The sequence below is a fragment of the Zalophus californianus genome, chromosome 5 (genome assembly GCF_009762305.2).
Source record: "Zalophus californianus isolate mZalCal1 chromosome 5, mZalCal1.pri.v2, whole genome shotgun sequence".
In the NCBI taxonomy this organism is placed as follows: domain Eukaryota; kingdom Metazoa; phylum Chordata; class Mammalia; order Carnivora; family Otariidae; genus Zalophus; species Zalophus californianus.
Genome location: NC_045599.1, coordinates 44,143,608 through 44,166,680, shown reverse-complemented (window position 1 = coordinate 44,166,680; position 23,073 = coordinate 44,143,608). Strand labels below are relative to the sequence as shown.

At 38.3% G+C, this 23,073-nt stretch overlaps 1 protein-coding gene across 14 annotated transcripts in view; it reads left to right on the top strand.

The window, feature by feature from the left end:
- PDE4D (phosphodiesterase 4D) overlaps positions 1 to 23,073 on the top strand; it is a 1,508,086-nt gene that overhangs the window by 1,294,589 nt on the left and 190,424 nt on the right. For all 14 annotated transcript variants that reach the window (XM_027605099.2, XM_027605098.2, XM_027605101.2 and 11 more), the window contains 3 exons: positions 3,052 to 3,088; positions 11,215 to 11,288; positions 15,920 to 15,969. In XM_027605099.2, the coding sequence (XP_027460900.1) occupies positions 3,052 to 3,088; positions 11,215 to 11,288; positions 15,920 to 15,969 (161 nt within the window). The remainder of the gene's footprint in view (positions 1 to 3,051; positions 3,089 to 11,214; positions 11,289 to 15,919; positions 15,970 to 23,073) is intronic.

Here is a 23,073-nt window from a genome sequence, read left to right as displayed (position 1 = left end):
AACGTGGAGAGGTTGCGGCCTCATGTGCTTCAACACAATTTTGAAAAGAGCTAGTTTATAAGAGGTTGCTGTTAGTTGAATTCATTTTGTTAGATGACCAGGGGCTTTGCCACATTTAAGGACTTGAATAGTTTCCGGAAACCAATGAAGTCTCTGTGAGGGTTTGCTTTTGGGTTGTTCTCCTTCAGCTTTTTGCTAATGTTTCTGGCTTCTTGTTGTAGAAAGAATGAGGGCAGAAAATAAAGTGGGAAGTGATACAGAAGTAGGGGAAGGATGGCCAAAGGCCTGGGGAGTAGTTCTGGACTCTCATTGTCATGCCTCTTTGGGAGAGAAAATTCAGCAGTGCGCGTTCAGCAAGTTCTTGGGAGAGGGGACAGCCAAGCCCTCCCTGCCTAGAGTGGGTGACTCTGTTTCAATCTATGGTAGCCAGGGCGGGCTACTGAGCACCTCCTTGCACATCATGAGACTGGAGGTGCCTGGCACTGACTGCTGTGGCTGTTACCTGGGTACGAATGTCCTCATTGCCCACATGCATGCATTTATACATGCACACACATATGCATACATACACACATGCATACATACATACAATGTCTGAAATGGAGCCTCTTTTCTGATCTCACCCCCATCCCATATCACTCCCTGTCCCTATAAATATACCAATCCCCCCTGCAAAAGCTATTTTCTCTCCTTAAAACTGTTCCTCTTCCTTTTTTGTTAAAGTTTTTTGTTGCTATGTTTGTTTGATTTTATTTAAATGAGAGACAATATTACATAATCCTCTTCAGAAGAATCTTATCACCAGGGGGTACAATTTCAAGTCTCCAGACAGTGCTCACTGTGCAAATTTGAATCTAGCTTCTCATCAGGTTATAGGGGATCCTAGTAGTCTCTTCCCATTTTAGGGAGCCCCAATAATCTTATTGTGTGGTATTGTAACTCCTTCTAGCTGTGCTTTTATTGGCTAAGTTTCTTTGTTTCAAAAGTTCCATGTTGGTAAGGTCGTTCAAATGCAGCATTTCAGAATCATAGTCTGTCATAGGCTTTTGAGTGTGTGTGTGCATTTACAGGTGATTAAAACTCACACATACTTTAAGCCAAATTATAGGTAACAATGAAATGAATTCCTTGGAACTTAATAATCTTTTATTATTATAAACATATTACAGGGTACATTTAAAATATATGTTCACATAATATTTATTTTCTTCCATACACAAAATAACATATATTTTACCTGCATCACTGTACTTATGACAGTAGGTCTGATAAGACATTTCAATATTGAGGTGAGGACTTAGACAAAGGCTTAGAAGTTATATATTCAGATTATTTAAGCATTACATCATTTTGAAAAGAAAACGATAGACTGTAACCTGCCCTTGATTGAGGACATTTGCCCATTGAAAGAGTAGAAATAATTTTACTGTTACTGAAATGAGACAATCTTGAGATATTTGGCAAAATCAATTTCTGAGCAATTCAAAAGAATGAAGTATCTCCATCCCTAAAATTATAACTGTCTTTCTTTCTGCTTTGACAGGAAAGGGAAGCAAGACTGGTAAATCATCCTAAATATTGTATATTCTAAATATATCTTTTACAGAGCTTACAACCAAAGAAAGAATTCATGTTTTAATAAACATTCACACCCTTTTTAGTTTAGAGTCATCCAATGTAATTCATATAAAAAATGAGAAGACTTATTTCCAGGGATCAATTTCAGATTAGTGGTGTGCCTTTGTCAGCATAACTTAATTCTTAGAAAATAAACTTTGTAGCCAGGCAATTATAAAGAATGAAATGGGAGAGAAGACTGTCCCTTGGGAAAACATCTAGATTTCATATTACTTTAATTTTGACCATCCGAATAATCTACAGAAAAAACAAGTACCCCCCCCCCCCAAATGTAATCCTGGAGCAACGGGGTGCAAAATAACACGTTTCCTTTAAAGTGTGTGCCGACCTTTCCTGCTTTTTATTTTCCCACACTTTGAATTTCAAGATCTCTGTGGAATTTGATGATGGCCGTAACGAATGGTCTAATCACTGGTAACGATCCAGGTACTGACGTCACCCATATGCTGCTTGGGCTAAAACATATTTCATGGGTGGTGTTTGAGGTCGTTCAGTCCTTTTCTGAATTGTTCATGACTGAGTGCACAGTTCAGTTGCAGTGTTCTCAGTCAAAGTCATGTCCAGGAAGCTTTCTGTGTAGAGTAATTACATTCACTTTTGATGAGAGAGCTTCAGCTAGCTAGATCATGAAATACCCCATGGAGATTTTGGAAATCCTTCTCACGAGTCACCCATGCTAAGAAATACCACTAAAGAACTCTGGGCCCTGGCTCCTTGCTTTCCTCCAAGTAGAATGTTGCAAAACTTTCCTTGCCTTTCCCGGTTTCTCCGAGACACGTCATGCTGACACCTTGCTCCTGCATCCCAGGCTTGGTGTGGCCGACGTTGCTGCGGCAACAGCACACACGGGCTAACATTCTCCCATTAGCTACAGCATCGGGACGTGAGTCAGTCGAAAAGTTAGGCCGGGTTTTTATTAGTGTATGATGCAGTCCCATGTCATCTACAGTTGCTAGCCTGTCCAAACCTCATACACCATGATGCGGGACACTCGATGCTCATCACCTTCAAATGTTAGCTGGTCCAGGGGCCTCTCATTGAGGCCACTGCAGTTGCTAGCTCCTTCCACAGCACCCCTTACTAATGCCTCTACAATAAGAAACCACGAGTAAAACTCAGGCCCCGCGGCCGGAACTGTCTTTCTTCTGTTGTATATCATGTGCACGTAAAAAGCAACAGTGACCTTGCTTGATGATCAAGAAGCCCCTTTTAACCCAGACAGCTGGACAATGGTTAATATCCCAGAAGACAGTTTTTCACCCCACTGGCTGGGAAGAACACGTGCTGAAGAATAAGGATGGAATTACTGTAATTCTTTATGGAAATTTATGAAAGTGCAACTTACTATTTAATACTGATCAAATGTGGTCATAGAGTCATAATTTCTAACATGGGATTTGGTTTATTTTTCAGACATGGAGATGACTTGATTGTGACTCCATTTGCTCAGGTAAGCACAGTTTGGTGAATGGGCAGGTTTCTCACAGATGTGAAAATTTAATTTGGGGGATTAGTTCTGGTTCTTAATTTCATTTTTTAAGTCAGATGCAAATACAGTAAAAATTCTGTGGTTCATTTAAGTAAATCAAAGGCAGTGCTGGAGAATGTGACCTTAACCATATTGGACTGTTTCCTTATAAATCCCTAGACCCAAAGAATGTCTTTGCTTCAGATTACAAATTACCTAAGTGACATATTTAAATGGGACCATAGTTACTTAACTTATATAAACACTAGAAGCAGAGGGCTATATCATGGATTAAATTACATTTAGTGTAACTAGATGCCTGATCAGTGCTTGAAATTTAATATTTCAGTTCAACCTGATGCTTTATTTACTCCTTTTTTATGTGTCATTTGTACAGATTTAAATTTATCTTTATTTGTTCCTTTTAGGCATACAAATCATGAAAATACTTTAACCATATAACATAAATACTAGAAGGTGATAAAACAATCTAAAGCATTTGGAATATATATAAAATGGTTGATAGGCAGATATTCTTTATAGGCCAGTGCTTTGCTACCCTAGCTGCCCATTAGAATCACCTAGAAAGCTGTTATCCCAGGCCGTATCCCTGATCAACTTTTGGATCCCAGATCCAAAAATCTGGGGGTTGGATCCAAGCACCTGTATTTTTTTTTATTTTTTAATTTTTTTATTATGTTAATCACTGTACATTACATCATTAGTTTCTGATGTAGTGTTCCATGGTTCATTGTTTGCGTATAACACCCAGTGCTCCATGCAGTACACAAGCACCTGTGTTTTTTAAAGGACCGGTATTTTTCCTGGGAACAGGACGGGGTATACTGATTTAACTAGGGCGTAAAACAGGGTTAAAGCTGACACTAACTCTAAAAAGAAATGTTGAATATTAGGATACAAGTGATCCAGACAGATTATAAAAATGATAATCGGGGCTAATCATAATCATAATCAAAACTAGTTTTAGTGCCTCGGGGGGCAACTCATTTAACCTCTCTACGACTTCTTTTTTCAACTGGTAAAACTAGACGACTTGCCTGGATAAAGGTAGACCTCAGTTCAAACCCCATCTCTTCCTCTTGCTCAATGAATGGCCTTGGGCAAGTCACTGGACTTTTTCAAGCCTGGTTTACTCCTCTGCTAGATGAAAGTTCCAAGAGAACCCATTTCGTGAGGCTTATAAGATATTAAAATAACACCAAGCTTGTGAAACGCGAAGCACAATTTCTAGAAAACAAGATGAATTTTAAATGTTGTAATTAGTAAGAGCTTTCATCTCAAAAATGTTATAATAGGTTATTTTTTAAATACATAATGGCAGTGTTTAGATTATGTGTAATTCTTCCCTTTTTTCAAATTTCCTGAAATTCTGCGATTGCTATAATTCAGACCAAAATTGAATGAATCCATAAGTAATACACCATATAATAGTGATTTTTTTTCATTACTGCAGTCAATTGGAAATAGAATATGACCACCATATCTTTTAGAAGTTAATGTTTTGTTTGCTTAAGGCTTTGCTGGAAATCATAGATTCTTTCTAGTACCTATATTTCTATGTTCAAAAACATTTACAACTTTTACAAATAAAAATTTGTACAAAAAATATTTACAAATAAAAATACTTTTATTTGATTAAAAAAGATTTTTTTCTCCAATAAATAGATTAATAAATTTGATTTGGTCCTTGCCATCAATGGTCTTAAATTCCTAGGAAATCTAGTCTTTTATATAATTAGACATATTCTGTAGTATACCTATAAACTACAAAAAAACTAACAGAATTTTAGTACACTGAGAAATATATACAGATGTAAAAAAATCATTTAGTCTAGGTTAGTAAGCTATTAAAATAAACATATATATTTAATACATTTGAAATTAGGACTTTGAATATAAACCAACTCTGTGTAATATGTAGGCATATCTGATGCCTAAAAATAATCCTGGAATGTATTTAGAAAAGTTTGCTTATGATTAGCTTAATGACTTGTAACACCTTATGGAAAATGGTCATTGTCCCAGAGGTTGCAGGGTTTTTTTTTTTTTTAAGCGCTTCATATTTTGCACAAATGGCCTTTTACTTGGGTATATGATCTGGAAAGCTATACTAGAATTAAAAAAATTTTTTAAATAAAAAGCTTGTTAAATCCTGAGCAGTTTCACCACTGATAGAGCATCTTTGGGAAAGCAGGTAAGGACCAGTAGCAGCAGTTTGTCTATGACCATCTCTTAAGCCCTGTTGCACACTGCTAGCATATTTTGTTCACCGATCCAGTAACATCTCAAATTTTTAATACAGGACATAATATTCAATGTTTAAATATAATGTTTAAATATAATATAATATAATATAATATAATATAATATAATATAATATAATATAATATAATATAACGTTTAAAATGAGAGATGTTTATGTCACCTGAAGTGATAACAACGTTATTTGGCTTAATATACCATAGTTGCTTTTGCAAATGGACAGGAGACTTGATTTTAGACAAGTCACTCAGGGCAATGTTCAAATAGGCCAAAGAATTATCTCCTTCCTCCAGCGTGCTTTGGAGTTTAGAATCTCACACTAAATTATTCTGGTTAAAAAGACATACTGCTTTTGGGGGTTCCTGGGTGGCTCAGTTGGTTAAGCGCCTGACTCTTGATTTCGGCTCAGGTCATGCTCTCAGGGTCATGAGAATGAGCCCCATGTCGGGCTCTGTGCTCAGCGGGGAGTCTGCTTGAGGATTCTCTCTCCTTCTCCCTCTGCCTCTGCCCCCACTTCCATTCTCTCTCTCTCTCAAATAAATAAATAAATAAAATATTAAAAAGACACACTGCTTTCAAAATAGAATTTTTTTCCATAAAAAAGTTTAGAAAAAATATAAAGAAAAGGAAGAAAATGAAAATTTCCCATAATTCCAACTCCCTTAATAACTAGTATTGACATTTTACTTTATATCCTCCTAGGTATATTTTTCTGTGTGTGTTTTCCTTCCCATAATTCTTAGTAACTGGCCTCACACTGTCTAAAGTGGTCAAAAGTCTTCCAAACCCACCTCATCCACCTCCACCTGAGAACTCATTTCTTTATGCCTGAGTGCCTCCCCAAAACATGAAAGGACACCTCCCTCGTTTGTTTCCCAGTCATGGTTTCCTGTGAAGCTAAGAGAACAGAATCTTGTTATAAGAGAATTTAGAAAGACATCCAATTTGATGGACAGGGCTGAACCCTAACCCATCCAGGATAGGTGTCATCTTCAGAAAGGGTCCTACAACCCTGCTTCAGGTCGTGTTCCCATGTCTCCAACACTGTCGGGGTAAGAAATTCTTTCTGGTGTTTACCCTATACCGTTTGCCACTTCCAATTTCTTATGTTTTCCCTAAAAGCTCAGAATCCTTTTGGTCCTCACAAACATGACATTTTTATAGATGTGATTTAGTTCCTTTTGAAATATTCTCTGTTTTTGTTGAGATCTTTTAGTGTGGGGATTTTCTTAGGCACAAAGGCGAGCTGTTGAGAGGAATCCCAGTGCCATGCCACATCATGCCACTCCACAATTCGCCTTTTCCGTCCAAAAGTATAGTAACAGTTTGGCCAGAGCTCTTTAGGGGGATTCGGGAATACCAGCAAGTCACAACACCGATGAAATGTAGGAGACCTTTGTAATCAGTTGCCTCCGGCCACACCCGCCCAGATATGTGATATGACTACAAGTCAATTAGAATTCTCATCTTGAAGTATGGACTGTTAAAAGAAGTGGAATATTTGCTTAAGGAAGAGACAGAAATTACCCAACTATTTTCTCAGATCCCTGGAGAACCCTCATGTTATTCAGACTAAGGAGATATGCCTGATTTAAATCTACAGGGTAGGAACAGATTAGTCATTTTAGCTTTAATCAAAACACAGCATCTGGGATAATTTTGTAAAAAATGTACTAGTATTTAACGCCATAGAACATTACTATTCCATTTGGTAATAGAACATTGCCAGTATTTTTTTTTTATGCCCCTGATTGTCCCTGCCCCATTTCACCCAGCCACAGCTACCTTGTGGCCTCATCTTAATCCCCAGGTTGATGAAGCTACCAGGCGCCCCCTGCTGGAAGCTAGTCATCACATTTCCGCTAGCATCGTCTATAAATCAAAGTACTTTTTAGATCAAACTATATGAAATCATCAATGTTCAACCTTTGTTGACATACAAGAAGAGCAATTTCATACAATTTAACCAAAACATAACTTGGAAAGGTTTCTATCAAAATGACCTTTCTATCTTGTAAGTAATCATAATTTGACTCCATTTTTTTATTGTTATTGTTTGCTTGTTTTGTTTTGTTTTGTTTTTGTTTTTGTTTTTGTTTTTTCTGGAAGTAAAACCAAGACAAGGAATTTTTTCTCCTCCTTTACCCCAACGCCCATGGCAACTGTGGCAACTCTTGATCTGTGTTTTAGCACCATCTAGTGACGTCAAGTGTATTTGTAATGAAAAACAATTCTCAAAATTCTTTGTTCACTTTTTAAGCAGGGATTTTTAAGGAGAACGTTGTTGCCACATCTTTTTTGTTTATTTACAGCAACCTCCTCTTCAAATCTTTTCAAGTAATCATTACTATAGAAGTATACATTGCTTTTAGGCTATATGTTCAGTTGTTTAACTTTTCAATGAAAAGTTAAGATTCAGTGAATTGTATTGGTTAATAAATGTTAAAAGTATTTAAGAAAATCTGAGATTAGTGTGTATAAATAACATTTACTCCTTCTCCTGAGCCAGTACATGATCCATTTCTGCCACAGTTTTCCATAGCACCATCATGATTCCTTTCCTAAAATGTATATATTTCTCATCATTTCAAATGCATTTTTGACTTTGACTGATTACAGTTTTGCTTGGAGTGGCCGAAGAGAAAGAAATGGCCTTAATTTTCTAACCATTGAGCTGTGTAAGGGCAAACCTCAAGGTTCTTTTTGGTTAGCAAGCACTGAGGCGTGGAGAAAAGCATAGGAGCGTTAAAACCCTGACTACAGTTCTTAAAAGGTTGAATTCAAGGGGAGTGAGAACTGCCCTAGAGCAAAAGCAAAGAAAATTGAATCCTGACTCAAGGGCTTGAGTAAAACTGTTTCCGGTTCTCCCCCACAGCCTATAGAACCAGATGCCTCACTCTGTAGTCTGCAAGATAAGTAAGAGCGTGAAAGACTAACTCAGTGCATTGGTGGTGGAGGCACCTAGAATCAATCAGCTAAATCTAGGGCGATGCTTTCCATAACAATTGTCTGGAACTTAAAAAAAGAAATGTATTTATTTGAGAGAGAGAGAATGCGCACGTGTGAATGGGGTGGGGAGTGGGGGTGGATGGCTGGCAGAGGGAGAGGATCCCAAGCCAGCTCCTTGCTGAGCTTGGAGCCCCTGGAGAGACTGGATCTCTCCACCCATGAGATCATGACCTGAGCGTCAACCAAGAGTCAGCTGCTTAACCGACTGAGCCACCCAGGCGCCCCTGTCTGGAACTTTTATTTACACTTCTGTCATTATCCTATGTGTGCCGTAGGGCAGGATATAATAATCCTTAATATAAAATTTACAGAGTATTATTTGTCCTATCACAAAAACAGCGGTCTAATACTTGCACGCATAAGGGACGATGGATTTACAAAATTATTTACTGCAGCGGTGTTTGTAAAAGCAAACTCTAGGAGACAACCTAAAAGTCCATTGGTAGAGGGGACAGGCAGAATGTCTGGAGGGAGAGGCTGGGAAGGCAACTTCTTTTTTCACTTTTTATTTGGAAATTCTTCATACATAATAAGAGAATATAGCAGTGACTATCTAAAATATAAAGAACACTAAAATCACAGTTAAAGAATTAGAACAGTACCAATATTTTTAATACCCCAGAGCATACTTCCCTGATTTCATCTACCTGCCTCCTCTCACAAATAACAATAATTTTGGTTTTTGTCTTTTTTAATGAGGGGGATGCATTCTACATTCTGCCTTTATATTCTGGTTAAAGTCTGTACCATGCGAAGATACAGATTATACAAAAGAAATACATTAAATTTAAATTAAAAACTGAAACAAAATCATTTGATTTAATATTTTTATTATACCAGAGTGAAGAAATAATTATGCTATATCTTTCATGAACTAATGTTTCCTTTCAAATGAGTGTAGAACTTGCATTACCTGCAGCAGTGTTTCTATTTACGTAGGTGTCAAGTGCAGTGCGCTTACTGTAACTTATTAGAACAGAGTCCTCAGAATTCTGAGGTTAAATTTCGCCTAGAAAAAGGAGCATTTAGAGAGTGCAGTAATCTTATTTAAAATGTTTTATTAGTGTATTTGATATTCAATTCTTAAAGCATAAATTAGGCCTGCATGATTTAATGACAGTGGATCACTGATCAGATTTATTTCTGCATCATTCAAGATTTCATGCCTAATGAAAGACAGCATGCTCTGATGTCAACAGTTGGCTATTTGAATACTCCGTCATAGGCAGCGTGACCTTTCAGTGCTGTGAGTTGTTTATATGTGGTAATGAGCCAGGTTTTTCCACTGACTGAGTTAATCATGGTTGGCACCTCAGGAAGCACCGTTAACTCCTTCAGGGGAAAATGCTGTAGGTCACCGTCCCAGGGTGTAAACAGCACCCCAGTGACTTACAAGAATTAATGCCAGTTTCAGAAATGTCTGAGACATTTTTGTCTTAGAAAAACATTTAGACTGACTTTAGTCTAAGTCAGTGCCAGATGAGAACATTCTGGATATAGTTCTGGAACACTTGGAGCAATTATAAATTTGCATGCCTCACCCCCCCCCTTGTTTACCAAATGACAGGCATTAAGTAAACTCCCCATGCACGTGCCAAATCATTAATCAGCTGGCATGTTGCCATAATGGGCTTATATTCGTTGAGTGCTTTCTGTTTGCCGGGCACTGTCCTTGGCACTTATCCTATCATTTCCTATCATCTTCAGAACAACCCTCAGAGATAGCTATCACTATCCTAGGTTATAGAAAAGGAAACTGAGGCACACAGAGACTATGTAACTTGTTTTAGTTCACACAGTGAATACATAACCGAGTCAGGCTATCTGGGTTGTTAGGTAGTACCTACTAGGCATTTGAAATCTTTGTTTTAGTGCAACTTCAACATTCTCATTGTCACCCAGATTAATTATAGTCTCACCTAATATGGGCTCCAGCCTGGGGGAAACTTGCCCATACTAGTGGAAAGGGAGACAGGTAAAGCTATTGTAAATTTTCTCTCCTAGTCTTACTTCCAATTCTTTTGCCACCTTCTGGTTGCACTAGAATTAGAAAAAGAAGGCCCTTCAGAGGTAGGGGGACATATTGGTTCTGCCTTACGTGTGTAGGTATGTTGTGTCTATGTATTCATTTATGCAACACATTTTTTTTTTTTTTAGTATCTTCTATGGGCCCACCTCTGTGCACATCAGGGTGGTCCTGTTTTATGTGAAAATGCATCCCTTAGTGATTCAGATAACCTTAACAAAGAAAATAATTTCTCTTTACTAGATAGCCATATAGCAAAGGTGAAAAAAACAATTTAAAAATTCACCTAGCTTTCTGTCTTTGAAAGTCTAACATTCTTGGTGAATGTTTGAGGAGAATTTGGGGATATATACATTTACAATTTTAACCCTTAAAGTGAGAGTTTATTATTATTTTATATTATACTGTTTCAGATTTGCCTAAAGTGTAGCAACACTCTATGTATATTGCCTGGGACATTGTTCTGGTGGCTGAGGAATACAGGAATACTGTGGAAACTGTTGCTACTGTCACCATATTCATAGACAATGAAGAGAAATGTCTGGAAAATCTTTGCAGTCCGGGCCTCCCCTAGACTCTGGAGGCCCAGAATCTAGGCCTCCCTAGATTTCAAATAGATACATGTAAACTTCACTAAGGGCTAGAAGATTCTTTAATGGTATATGAAACTAGGTTGAAAGCAATATCAGGTTTTCATTTAACAGACTACTTTTTAAATCACCAAACCATTTTAAATTGCATTAAAGATAGCCGTACTCCAAGTAGCTTAAATAATCCCTTTTTGTTGTAGGTCTTGGCCAGCCTGCGAACTGTGCGAAACAACTTTGCTGCGTTAACTAATTTGCAAGATCGAGCACCTAGCAAGTAAGTTATTCTTTCCCCACTCCTTCTTGCTGAACGTTTAGACGGTGTTTTCTCAGTTTGAACTCAGGGCAATAAATTAGATTTCTCTGAGTCGTTGCCATGTTGTCTAACCATTTACACTAAGTCATAAGATGTTCTGTTAATTTTCTATAAATACTTTGTAGTGATGGTTCTAATATCAGAAATGAAGTAGTATGAGAAATAAATATGGTGATTGCGTCTGTCAGAAATCATCTGGCATAATCAGTCCTCTGCCCAGTTATTTACACTCAGGGTAACTTTATAGTTTCGGCTTACTTCATAAATTAACCATGGACAAAGAATCTCATCAAGACTTTAAAGTCAGTCCAAAGTCATCCTCTTAATTCTAAGCAACAATTACTTGGAGAAGCATCATATCATACCAAAGATCTTTTGATTCTCCTGCTGTTACTGAAACTCAGATCAGGAGTGTCATGGAGCAATTAATAAAGTTGTGATTTTTTTTTTAAAGATTGTTTTTATTTATTTGACAGAAAGAGACACAGTGAGAGAAAGAACACAAGCAGGGAGAGTGGGAGAGGGAGAAGCAGGCTTCCCGCGGAGCAGGGAGCCCGATGCGGGGATCGATCCCTGGACCCTGGGATCATGACCTGAGCCGAAGGCAGACACTTAACTGACTGAGCCACCCAGGCATCCCTAAAACTGATTTTTGTGATAACAGAGGAAGCAGTTGAAAAAAGGAAAGCTGAGATGGGAATTGATTATTATTTGGAAGTGCTAATAAAAGCGAAAAATCTAAAAAGAGAAAATAATTTTCATGATTAAGTGGAAAACTAATTATTAAAATACTGCTTAATTTGACAATCTGTTGTTAATAATAAACAAAAAGTTATTAAAATGTCAACTCTAAAGATATTTCCAAAAGGCAAAAAAAACACATTTTTAAAATCCATAGTAAGAGGGGGCGCTTGGGTGGTTCAGTTGATTAAGTGACTGCCTTTGGCTCAGGTCATGATCCTGGAGTCCCGGGATCAAGTCCCACATCGGGCTCCCTGCTCAGCAGTGAGTCTACTTCTCCCTCTGACCCTCCCCGCCTCATGCTCTCTCTCTCTTTCTCTCTCTCTCTTGTTTTATCTTTCTCAAATAAGTCAAAAATAAATAAAATCTTTAAAAAAAATCCATAGTAATAAAAAAAATCCATAGTAAGAGGACAGTGAATAGAAATTTATTTGGAATTATAACTTAGCTAAGTGTATAAAAGAATATGAAAAATCTGAATTTTCCATCCCATAATACTGTAATTGACCTCCCCAATTCACATTTCTATGATTAAAAAAAGCTTTGGCCATTATGCATGCATTTCCTATGATAGAAAATGTTTTTAAAAAATCAGTATAAAAGCCACAATGCAAATAATTCGAATGGGACCCAGAAGCTTCAGTCACTTGTCGTTTTTTCCAGGTAATGAATTTTTGCAGTCCTGTTTCCTCAGTTTGAACATTTCTCACCTTCTTCCCCCCACCTCAACCCCATCCATTGGACTAACTATAATTCATTCTTTAGGTGGCAGCTTAAATATAATTTATTTGGGGCCATCATCCCTAACTAACACTCAGCATACACACATGCCCACAGGTCTCAAACTGGAAGGTATGCCCTTCCATCTCCATCGACAGCATCCTGCACCTAACTCCTGTGTTAGCAGCTCTCTCTCTGTGCTCCACATGCCTACTTACTTGTCCTAGTGCCCCTTAAGAACATCAGTCTGCAGTGAGCAGGGCTTGTATCTGGCTCACATGTGTACCCTGGGTGCCTAGCATAATACACGGCACAGAGAAATCACTCGGCATGTGTTTGTTGGCTGGAAGAATGAACTGATAATGTAGCATGTGGAATCAGAGGGTGTACTTGAGGTATTTGTTCATCACCAAACATGTCTTCTGTGCTCCATGGCCATACAATACCACACTCAACCTCAACAGCCTCATGGGGCTTTTGACATTTGATAACTCATAGGTGAGGTCACCTCCTCTGACCTCTCTGAGTCTCAGCCTCACAGAAGGCATGAAATTACTGGTGTCATTCCCAAATTCTTTAGTCCCAAATATCCAGGAAATTCAGTCAAGATCTTTAAAAGGCAACAAGAAACTGTAAAATGCCTTTACACTTCCTTCAGACATGGTCACTTGGGTGCCAGCATCTAAACCTGTGGCAGGCAAGCCGTTGGCCAGACAGGTGTGAAGGCATCAGACTGGCCTTCTGTCTCTAAAGAGATGACCTAAAGCCCAATCCTTGCAAAACAGAAGTTTTCAACTGATTTACAAGGACAAAACAGATTAGAGGGAAAAGACCAGCTAGAGGAGGATAGAAACTCATAGTTCATGCCTAAATCTGACTAACTGTATGCCCAGTGACATCTAACCAAACAATAGTAGCTGATAGCCTCTAAGTGAAGGACTTTGTGGTCTCTCTTTTGGTTAATGCAGATTTGTACCTTCTTTACTGATTCAAATCAAACCAATGTTTTCCGGTATCAGACTAGTAGGATTCAGTCTACACACAGCTAAGCTCTGCTGTGTTCAGTGACAGTGAAATGGTTATAACTCTGGCCCATCACATGATGACCATGAGGGAATCAGAATTTTCCCTACTGGACGCTTACAGTGCCACTAAAACATTTCCAAGCTGACCCATGGATTTTATGGAAGGCATGTGCTACCTTGCACAATCCACCCTTTTTGTTTGCTCCAGGAAAGGAGTCAGTCCAGGAAGAAGGCATGGGAAGCCTAGCCCCTGTGGGTACTCAAATGTGCATTGCTGACTTTGCTAGCCTACCGTTGGTTCCTATCACCTTGCTCTTGCATGCCTTTGAGATTTTCAATTCCAGAGTGAGTTCTGGCTCATTCTTCATTAAATCATTTATCACTGTAACCATGAATCACATGATTAATAGTTTCTGCTTGTCATTACTTGTTGAAATATCAAGTCCCCAAGTTGTAGGATTGATATTAAAAAAGATAATAAGTAACAAGTCAATAATTTAGTTTTCCAAAACAGTAGAAAAGTTTAGGACAATTCATGTTATACCGTTTTCAGATAAAATGCTTCCAAAATTTTCACAGAGAAAGAACTAAATTCAGTTATAAATTATTTAAATAATAAACTCTTAGCAAGATAACTGTTTATATGGAGATCAGATCTATTTCAGAGTAGCAATTTAGAACATTAACCTTTCTGTTTTATGAAGCATTAATCAAGTTTCAAATTTCCTCATTTGATTTACTAATAAAAACTAAAATAATTTCATAGTTGATTTTGATGCATTTCCAGTCAAACACGAAAACTTCAGTCCCAAACTGACATCAGTAAACTTAAGAGCAATAAGACAGAGCCAGATACTGACTGGAACCAAGGCAGTGAGAATTTACGAAGCATTTGATTGCATTCCCCAGTTAAGAGAATTGTCATCTCAGGAGAGCAGATGTGAACATGGCTTTGCAAGGGCCTGCCATGTGCACAGATGTGTGGCTGTTTGTCCAGGTTCCTCAAAAGCATCCTAAAAGTAAGGCAGTATAGCAGACCGCTCACCCTAGAATTCCACTGCTTTAGTTCAAATCCTAGCCCTCTTCCTCTGAACAAGTGATTCAACTTCCCAAAGCTTTGTTTTCCTCACTGGTAAAATTGAAACAGTGAGATTACCTGCCTTAAGGTTTCTCTTGAGGATCAAAGTAGACTATTCATGTAAAGTGCTCATGTAGCACAGTGTCTGACACACAATAAATGTTTCATAAGTGTTGGTTAAGTGTTAAAGATCACTATGCAATATTTTAAAAGTTTCCAATGATAAGTAACAACTTTCTGAAGTTGTATTTCGTAAATGATATTCTTTTCAATATAATTTATTAAGCATTGATTGAATACTGGATACATTGTTCTGGGCTCTGTAGAGAAAACAAATTAGTTTTATAGCAGCGTTTTTTAGGTCAAGGGGTTTATAATCACCTTGTGAAACTTGGGAAACATCTGAAAACTTAGAGGACACAAGATAGAATCTATTCAAGTACCTTTATAGTATTTCTAAAGCCTCTGTAGCATGTATTTGGACAAAGCATTAATATGCCTCTCTAACAAATGCATCAGAGATGTTACTCAATATGAGGAAGGAGAAACGAAAGGGTTTAAATAGCTTCTATAATTGTAATACATTTTACAAGGAGTCGTTCACCTCTGAGAATTTGTGCCAAAAATAAGTTTCTCACCACCATATTTGGGAAATGACTGGTAGATTGACTGCTTTTCAAATTCACCAAGTCTGTGTTTGCTCTATACGCCCTGGTTTAATGGAACGTAGTCAATCAATAGGAACGTCCTCCTCTATCATGTCCCTATGACATTTACTTCAGCTTTATTTGCCCCAAAGTCTATCACTATGAGATTTAACTATTTTCTTTTTTGACATGTGTGATCTGAACTATAGTGCAAAGGGTGCTTGGGAACTTAAGTGGCTAGTCTGAAAGAAGTCTTCATTTGCATGTCCTAGCTTAAAAATAATTCTTTAAATTAAAATGACATGTCTGAAATGACTCAAAGAGTCCTCAAATTAACACGCACCACATATTTACTACTTTGTACTTTTTTCTCTTTGTCAGAAGATCACCCATGTGCAACCAACCGTCCATCAACAAAGCCACCATAACAGGTAAGGAAGATCTAATAGCTTTGTCTTCTTATGTCTAGAAAGAAACCCTATCTTCCAAGGTTTGACACAAGACTACCACCAATTTTATATTGCAATTCTATAATTTTAAAGAAATTGATCCTTTTTCTATTATGACTTATTTCATTGAGCCCACAAGTTGTCCATTTAAGCTGTTACTTGGGAAATCTTTACTGATGTGCCATTTTAAAAAACCATTTAAATCTGTGCTTGTGCTGAGTTTAACATTGCTCTGGGCATTTATATTTTAAGAGATAGTGTTACCTTCCAAATGTTGACTGTGTTGTTTCCAGTCTTATGCTACCAGCATGATATTAATATGTGGTAGTTTGGTTTAATGAAAGTGAAAGCATAAATAAAAGGGACCTTCCTGGTTAATTGATATCCCAGTTGTGTGTAGGAAGGAACCCCATTCCAGTAGTCCTGATTTGGACTCAGAATTGAGAAGAAATTTACTTTGGGAGGGGAGAGAAGAAGTAATTATACAACACAGCAAAGTTCAGTGAGATCAAAAGAACAGCTGTTTGGGGAAGAGAGGGGGAAGGAAGGATGAGGGACGTAAAAGGCAAAAAAAAAAAAAAAAAAAAATTTATCCCGATTCCTATTAGTCTTTTTTGGACACAGGACTTGACCTCATCTGAACCAAAAACAGAACAAATGATCTCATTTTGCTGAACCTGAAACCAAATTGAACTCATTTAATCATTTCTTGAAACCCCAATTGATTCATTAAAATAATTGCCTGGAAAAAGCAAACCTATGTTTTCTAAAATTATTACCAGAAGAAAATTAACATAGTCTCCAAATTAGACCAATACTTCATTTGATTCAAGTGCCTTCCTTGGACTCCAACTCCGAATATTCTGAGAGCTCCTTATTAAGTTATTAGTGAGAACACTTTGCTTAAAAGTTAACTTCACTGTTCAGGTCAGCACTTTTCCTCTGGTCTCCTTTGTGGTCACTACCTCAGAGTTGAATCTGGAACAGTTGGTAATGTAGTTCTTTTCTGAATGTCTCTTGAATGGGATTTGTACTTCAATGAATATTAAATTGTTGATTCTCTTTCCCATGCTTATCTTTCAAGATCTTATTGGTGACGATTTTCCACTATCATTTCATTGTGAATGCCTGGCCCACCAGTTTTCCTCTCTGTCGTTGGTCAAGAGGTGGAAAATAACTGAAATTCCTATATATCAAAATAAGTTCTTTGGATAACAAATTTCTTTCCAGATAGCCAAATTCGATGCTCAATGAGCCTACACTGAAACTGGGGTGTAGAAGTGAATGGCTTCGTCTCTGTGCACTTGCATTTTATGTTGAGGGACAAGCAGGCCAACCTTTGTGGGCATGCAGCTGGGGACTCTAGTGTGAGAGACCGCATGGAAGCTTGTCCCCAGCCCAGCTCCGGGCCCTAGATCTTACCCCTATGAGGAGGGACCATCCCCCCCCCCCCCTGCTATTTTTGCCACAGGCAGGACTCTGATGTTGCGGTTTGAGCAGAATGCAGGGCTATTTTGGTTCCTGAAAGCTTTTGTAGCTTGAGGGTCACATAGGAGCCAGCCCCACAGGAGCATCCTCCCTGAGAGCAGCTGCAGGTCCCAGTGGAGATGGTTGTGTCCATCAAGAAGTGGTGGGTGGTCAGCGGTCCGGGCAGCTGTCCAGCCACCCTGGCAGATGCCTGGAAGTGATTAAAGGGAGAGTAATTGCACTCAAAGGGCACAGACTTTGTCTTAAACACATGTGAGAGACCCTCTAGCAGCTCCCAGAAATGTTCACATAGTATTGAGACCCAGGAGCAATGCCAGAGGGAACTGAAATCTGGGAATTAAGGTTAACATGGCCTCATTTGTACCCACAAGTTTCTGACCTGGGGCCTAGGGACAGTGGGACTACAGAAATATCTTACCTAGGAAGTGAAACTGATTAACTGTCATTAACTGCTTAGCGCAGCCGTGTTCATCACAAAGCACACCAGGAGATTAACTAGAAAATGGAAGTCGTTTTCCGTGCCTCAGCCTAGCAAACCAAGGTGGAAAAGTGGAATGGGGGATAAGGGAATGAAGGCAATAGCAGGAAAAGATTCCCCTCTCTAAGCCCATTCCGAAAAAGCAGACCCTTAAAAACATAAACTTCGACAGTGGTAAGAGTTGAGACACACAGAAAAGTGAATTCTCTCCCTCAGCAGCTGACTATTCAGGTTCTACCTCCAAGTTCACTCCCCCTGCTGTTGGAACCCAGCTACACCTCTGTGGTGGTCCTGGGAAGACAGGGAAGAGTGTTAAAAAGAGTCAGTGGGACATCCTTTAGGATGAACTTGACCTTCTTTGATACTTTGTTGAGGATCTAGAGGAAAAGTGTAGCATATGGCAAAGTCCATGAGGGGTCCAAATGGGTACTGTGGTGACATCTCCAAGGGCCCCTGGGGGGCAACCCCATAGAACATCACTGACAGGAGTCCCTGGAGTTGTGCAGCGTGGGTGCTCTGCCTATCTAGAATTCAAATCATGCTCTGCCATGATAGCTGCGTGACCCTGAGCAGGCCACATAACCTTTCTCTGCCTCAGTTTCCCCATTTATAAATTGGTTATCATATCTCATAGTTATTGCCAAATTAAATGAGTTCACATGTGGATGCTCTTAGCATAGTGCTTCACAGAGTAGGCACTCAGTGCATCATTTTCTCTTTCACTTTGCCCTTGTTTTTATTCTCTGGATGTAGAATGAGGGGTAATGGAAAGAATAGGGCAGAATGATGAAAGAAGAATGAGAGAAAGACAGCTTGCAGGCGCATGAAATATGGAGCCCCCAAAATGGACATACTTCTTTGGTGCCGTCAAAAATGGGCCCTTCCATTGTTCCCAGTGCTCTGTCCCTTCCTCTCCTCACTGCCACAGACATCGGTGCCTTTGTGATATGGGCAATAAAGTGTGGTTCAGAATCATTTTCAAAATCGAACAACTTACATTGGAGTCATAGCTCTTTGAAGGAAAATAATGAACTCTTTATAACTTTTTCCATAAATCACTGTTTGATTTTTTTTAAAAAGAAGAGGTAAGAACTTTAAGAGTCTACATATGTCATGCTATGTTTTCTAAGGCTTTCTCCTGTAGAACTTAGAAACCCCTTTTCCCCTTTGAGGTTTTTCCAATTGACATGTTTTAAAGCCAGGAGAGTATGATTTTGTATCATTAGAGTTAAAGCATGTAAATCACTTGGCAGTTTTTGTGTCCATACCTGATAGGTAAATACACAGTTCTAAAATGATCTCACAATTTTCAAAAAAAGTTTCCAAATGCACATTTATAAGAGTCTTATTGCTAAATAGCTATTTTGTTCTTTACTATGATGTAACAAAAACAGGGTGTGTGGCATTTGGAGCTGGAGTGCAAAGCCTGTCTCCGTCATTTGAAGAATGGAGACGTGAGTAGCTAGCTCTCCGTGCTGTGGAAAAAACTCAGGGAGATAAGTTAGACAAACACCAGAAGTCAGCAGGTTATGAGTAACTCACCAAGTGCTTCTTCCTACAACCATAATCCATGCCTGGCATTTTTATTGTTGTTCTTAAAGCTAATTTGAAAACTCAGAAAGTAGAGGAGGAAGATGGTGATCATGTGTCAGCCTCTCTGGAACATTTCATTTATGATTGTTTTTAAATAGTAACAACAGGACATTTTTAGGAATCTTTGTATTACTTAGAGCAAGACTCACCTGCACAGGTCCTTGAGGAGCCATAAAGAATAGAACTGAAGAGTGTGTTGGAACATGAGGGGGCAGCAAAGCGTCAGGGATGCCCAAGCCATGACGGTATCGTGCTGTTCTGTATTGGTTTGGGAGTACAGCCACATCTCTTTGGGTATAATTAGTCCTTTGGAGCATTTCGTTTTCAAACGATGTTAACTCAGGAAAAGTCATCTCATAAAACCTTATCATGTCTTCACAATATCACTTTTTACTACGTTTCTAATTTCCATATTTTCAATTGCTTTATTTAATCATTTTCAAATTAAGGATTTTCACACAAGAAAGTAACCCAGGGAGATTTTATTTAAGCTTCTCTATCGTAAACATGAGAAAACTGAGGGGCACCTGGGTGGTTCAGTCGGTTACACGTCCAACTCTTGATTTTGGCTGAGGTCATGATCTCAGGGTCGTGAGATGGAACCCTGCATTGGGCTCCATGCTCAGCGTGGAGCCTGCTTCGTGTTCTCTCTCTCTCTCTCTCTCTCTCTTTCCCTCTGCCCTTCTGGCTCATTCTCTCTCTCTCTCTCTCTCTCTCTCTCTCTCTCTCTCTCCCTCTCTCAAATAGAGTTGAGAAAACTGAAACCTTGTAAGAGCCAATGCTACTTAGACATAGATCCAGGAATAAATATCTCTGAGTCAGGGACCTTCTTACACCCTGTAAAATCATCCATCTTAGTAGGGTAGCCTTCAGACCCACCGTGGAAGTGTATATTTGGGGAAAGTAAAAGAAGAATTAAAGGATATTAATTGTGATGATGATATTATTCTGCGCAATAGAACATTTTATTTCTTGTATATAAACTTGAAAATTAGAAAATATCATGTCCCACCTTCTCACTAGACAGGTCTTTATATTTAGAGCTCTTTTGATTATGTTCACTGAATATAACTTATAGACCCTCAGATAAGTAGAGCTTGGTTGTCTAAGGCAAAAGACTTGAGATTTTAGAAAATACAAGCTTTTTTCTCCAAGCAATAGAGTGAGTATAACTGCTTACACTTTACCTGTAGAGGGACACAGTTGATGCAGTGACAAGCATAAAACAAAATTGGTTTTAGTCCAAAAAACATTTTGGTGTAAGTCTCCACTCCACTTCATATTTTTTCATCCTGAATATTCACAACTCCTTAAAAAATGACTGTGTTCTAAATAGAATTTAGTTAGTTGGTAAGTAGAGGACTTAAAAAGTAAATTATCCAAATAGTACTAATCAGTCAAAACACAATGAGTAGAAACTTGACCTTGTAGGATTATTGTTCTTCTAAAGCACAAAGCCATTCCTAAAATCCAACAAGGGGGAAAAGAAACAAAAATACTTAACTGGAACAATTACTATGTTATTATCTGGACTAATCATTTAACATTTTGAGCTTATTAAAGAAAAGAAACCAAGAAACTATTTTATGGTAACAGTAATGGTACTAGGTACTTAGGTCCTTTTAAGTCTGTGTGTATGGGGGGGAATAAAAACAAGTAGTGTATATAATATAAAAAAAATATATGTAATATAACAGATAATAATTGAAAGCAAGATCTGCATAAAGAAGGCAAAATGGATGTAGGGGGAGCGAGGCACGGGGAGACTCTGAGCTAAAATGTGTGATAGGGCAATGTGCAAGGAGGAGGAGGTCTAAGCCAGTCCACAGAAGTCCTCATCAACCAGTAGCAGGCACTGCTTCATCACGTAGTTCCTTTTTTTCCCCTTTCTTTTTATTTTTTTTAAGATTTTATTTATTTATTTTACAGGGAGAGACAGCGAGAGAGGGAACACAAGCAGGGGAGTGGGAGAGGGAGAAGCAGGCTCCCCACTGAGCGGGGAGCCCGATGTGGGGCTCGATCCCAGGACCCTGGGATCATGACCTGAGCTGAAGTCAGATGCTTAATGACTGAGGCACCCAGATGCCCTCTCCTTTCTAATAATTGCAGAAAATGAGAGCTCAGTTAGCTTTTTTAGGAATGTGATTGAAAAATGCTGAGTACATGTGGTTTAATAGCTTGAATGAAAAATTGACGAAGATTGTGTATGTAAGTGTTTGTATATTGACTTTTTGGGAAGTTTTTTGCTTATTTTACTTTTACACTTGATACATCTAATGACTACTGAGTGTTTAGAAGTTTTTAAGTCAGGGGTGCCAGGTTGGCTCAGTCAGTTAAGCGTTTGACTCTTGATTTCAGCTCTGGTCATGATCTCAGGGTTGTGAGATCCAGCCCCACATTGGGCTCTGTGCTCAGTGTGGAGTCTGCTCGTCTCTCTCCCTCTGCTCCTCCCCCTGTTTGCACTCTCTCTCAAATAAATCAATAAAGTCTTTAAAAAATAAATAAATAAAATTTTTTAAGCTAAAGGAGGTTACTTTTACAAAAATTAAAAGACTTTCCTGGAAAAAGTGTCAAACTAAAAGATTTGCTTAAATGCATGGAATATAACTATATGACTGTTACATTAGAGGTGTAAAAGTCTGTTTTCTTTCTTATAAGCTAACTTATTTTGCCTTTCTTTAGTCTTATTTAGATTAGTAGAATACACACACACACACACACACACACACACACACACACACACACACACACACTAATATGTAAAAAAACCCAGGTCTGACACAGTAACTTTTCAACCAGGAATTAATTGACGTCATACTTGGTTTTTTAAACAGTGAAAACAAATGCATAATTGTGGGAAAAATAATTAATTGAATCTCTTTTGCCTGAATATCTGCTCTGGGTATTTTTTTATAACTTTAAATGACATAATTAAATGAGATTACATATTCATTTGGTCAGCACAGTAAAAACGTTATGAGTCAAACCATATAGGTTGAAACCCTAGCTTTACTTTTATTAGCTGTGTAATTGTGGTCAATTTACTTAAATTCTCTAAGCATTTATTTTCTCATCAGTAAATCCTAAGTCAGTGATTGGTACCCAAATGTATTCAACAAGTGGTAGGTAGTGTAAATGCTATAATTTTATTATTGTTATCAACCATTTGGTGAATAAATATTTTCTGTGCACCTTCTATATGGCCTGCAATAAGGTAAGCGTTGGAGATCAAGAGATGAGTAAAATGTGACTACTGGCATCAAGGAATTCACAGTTGAGGGGAGAAGGAATCATGAATAATGTGCAAGTGAAGGGCCATGATTGAAGCAACTTCAAATACATGTACCACCCGAGGAAGTCTCCCTGCTGAGCTTTGAAGAACATAGAGTTCTGCTTATAGTTAGGGGATGATCACCTGACCCCAAGGGATCAGTAAGAGTGAGAAGTAGAAGCAGAGAGAGAATGCCTGTCAGATCAGGGGACTGGAGACAGTAAAGGACAAAGAGAGTTGAAAGTGTATGGACCTA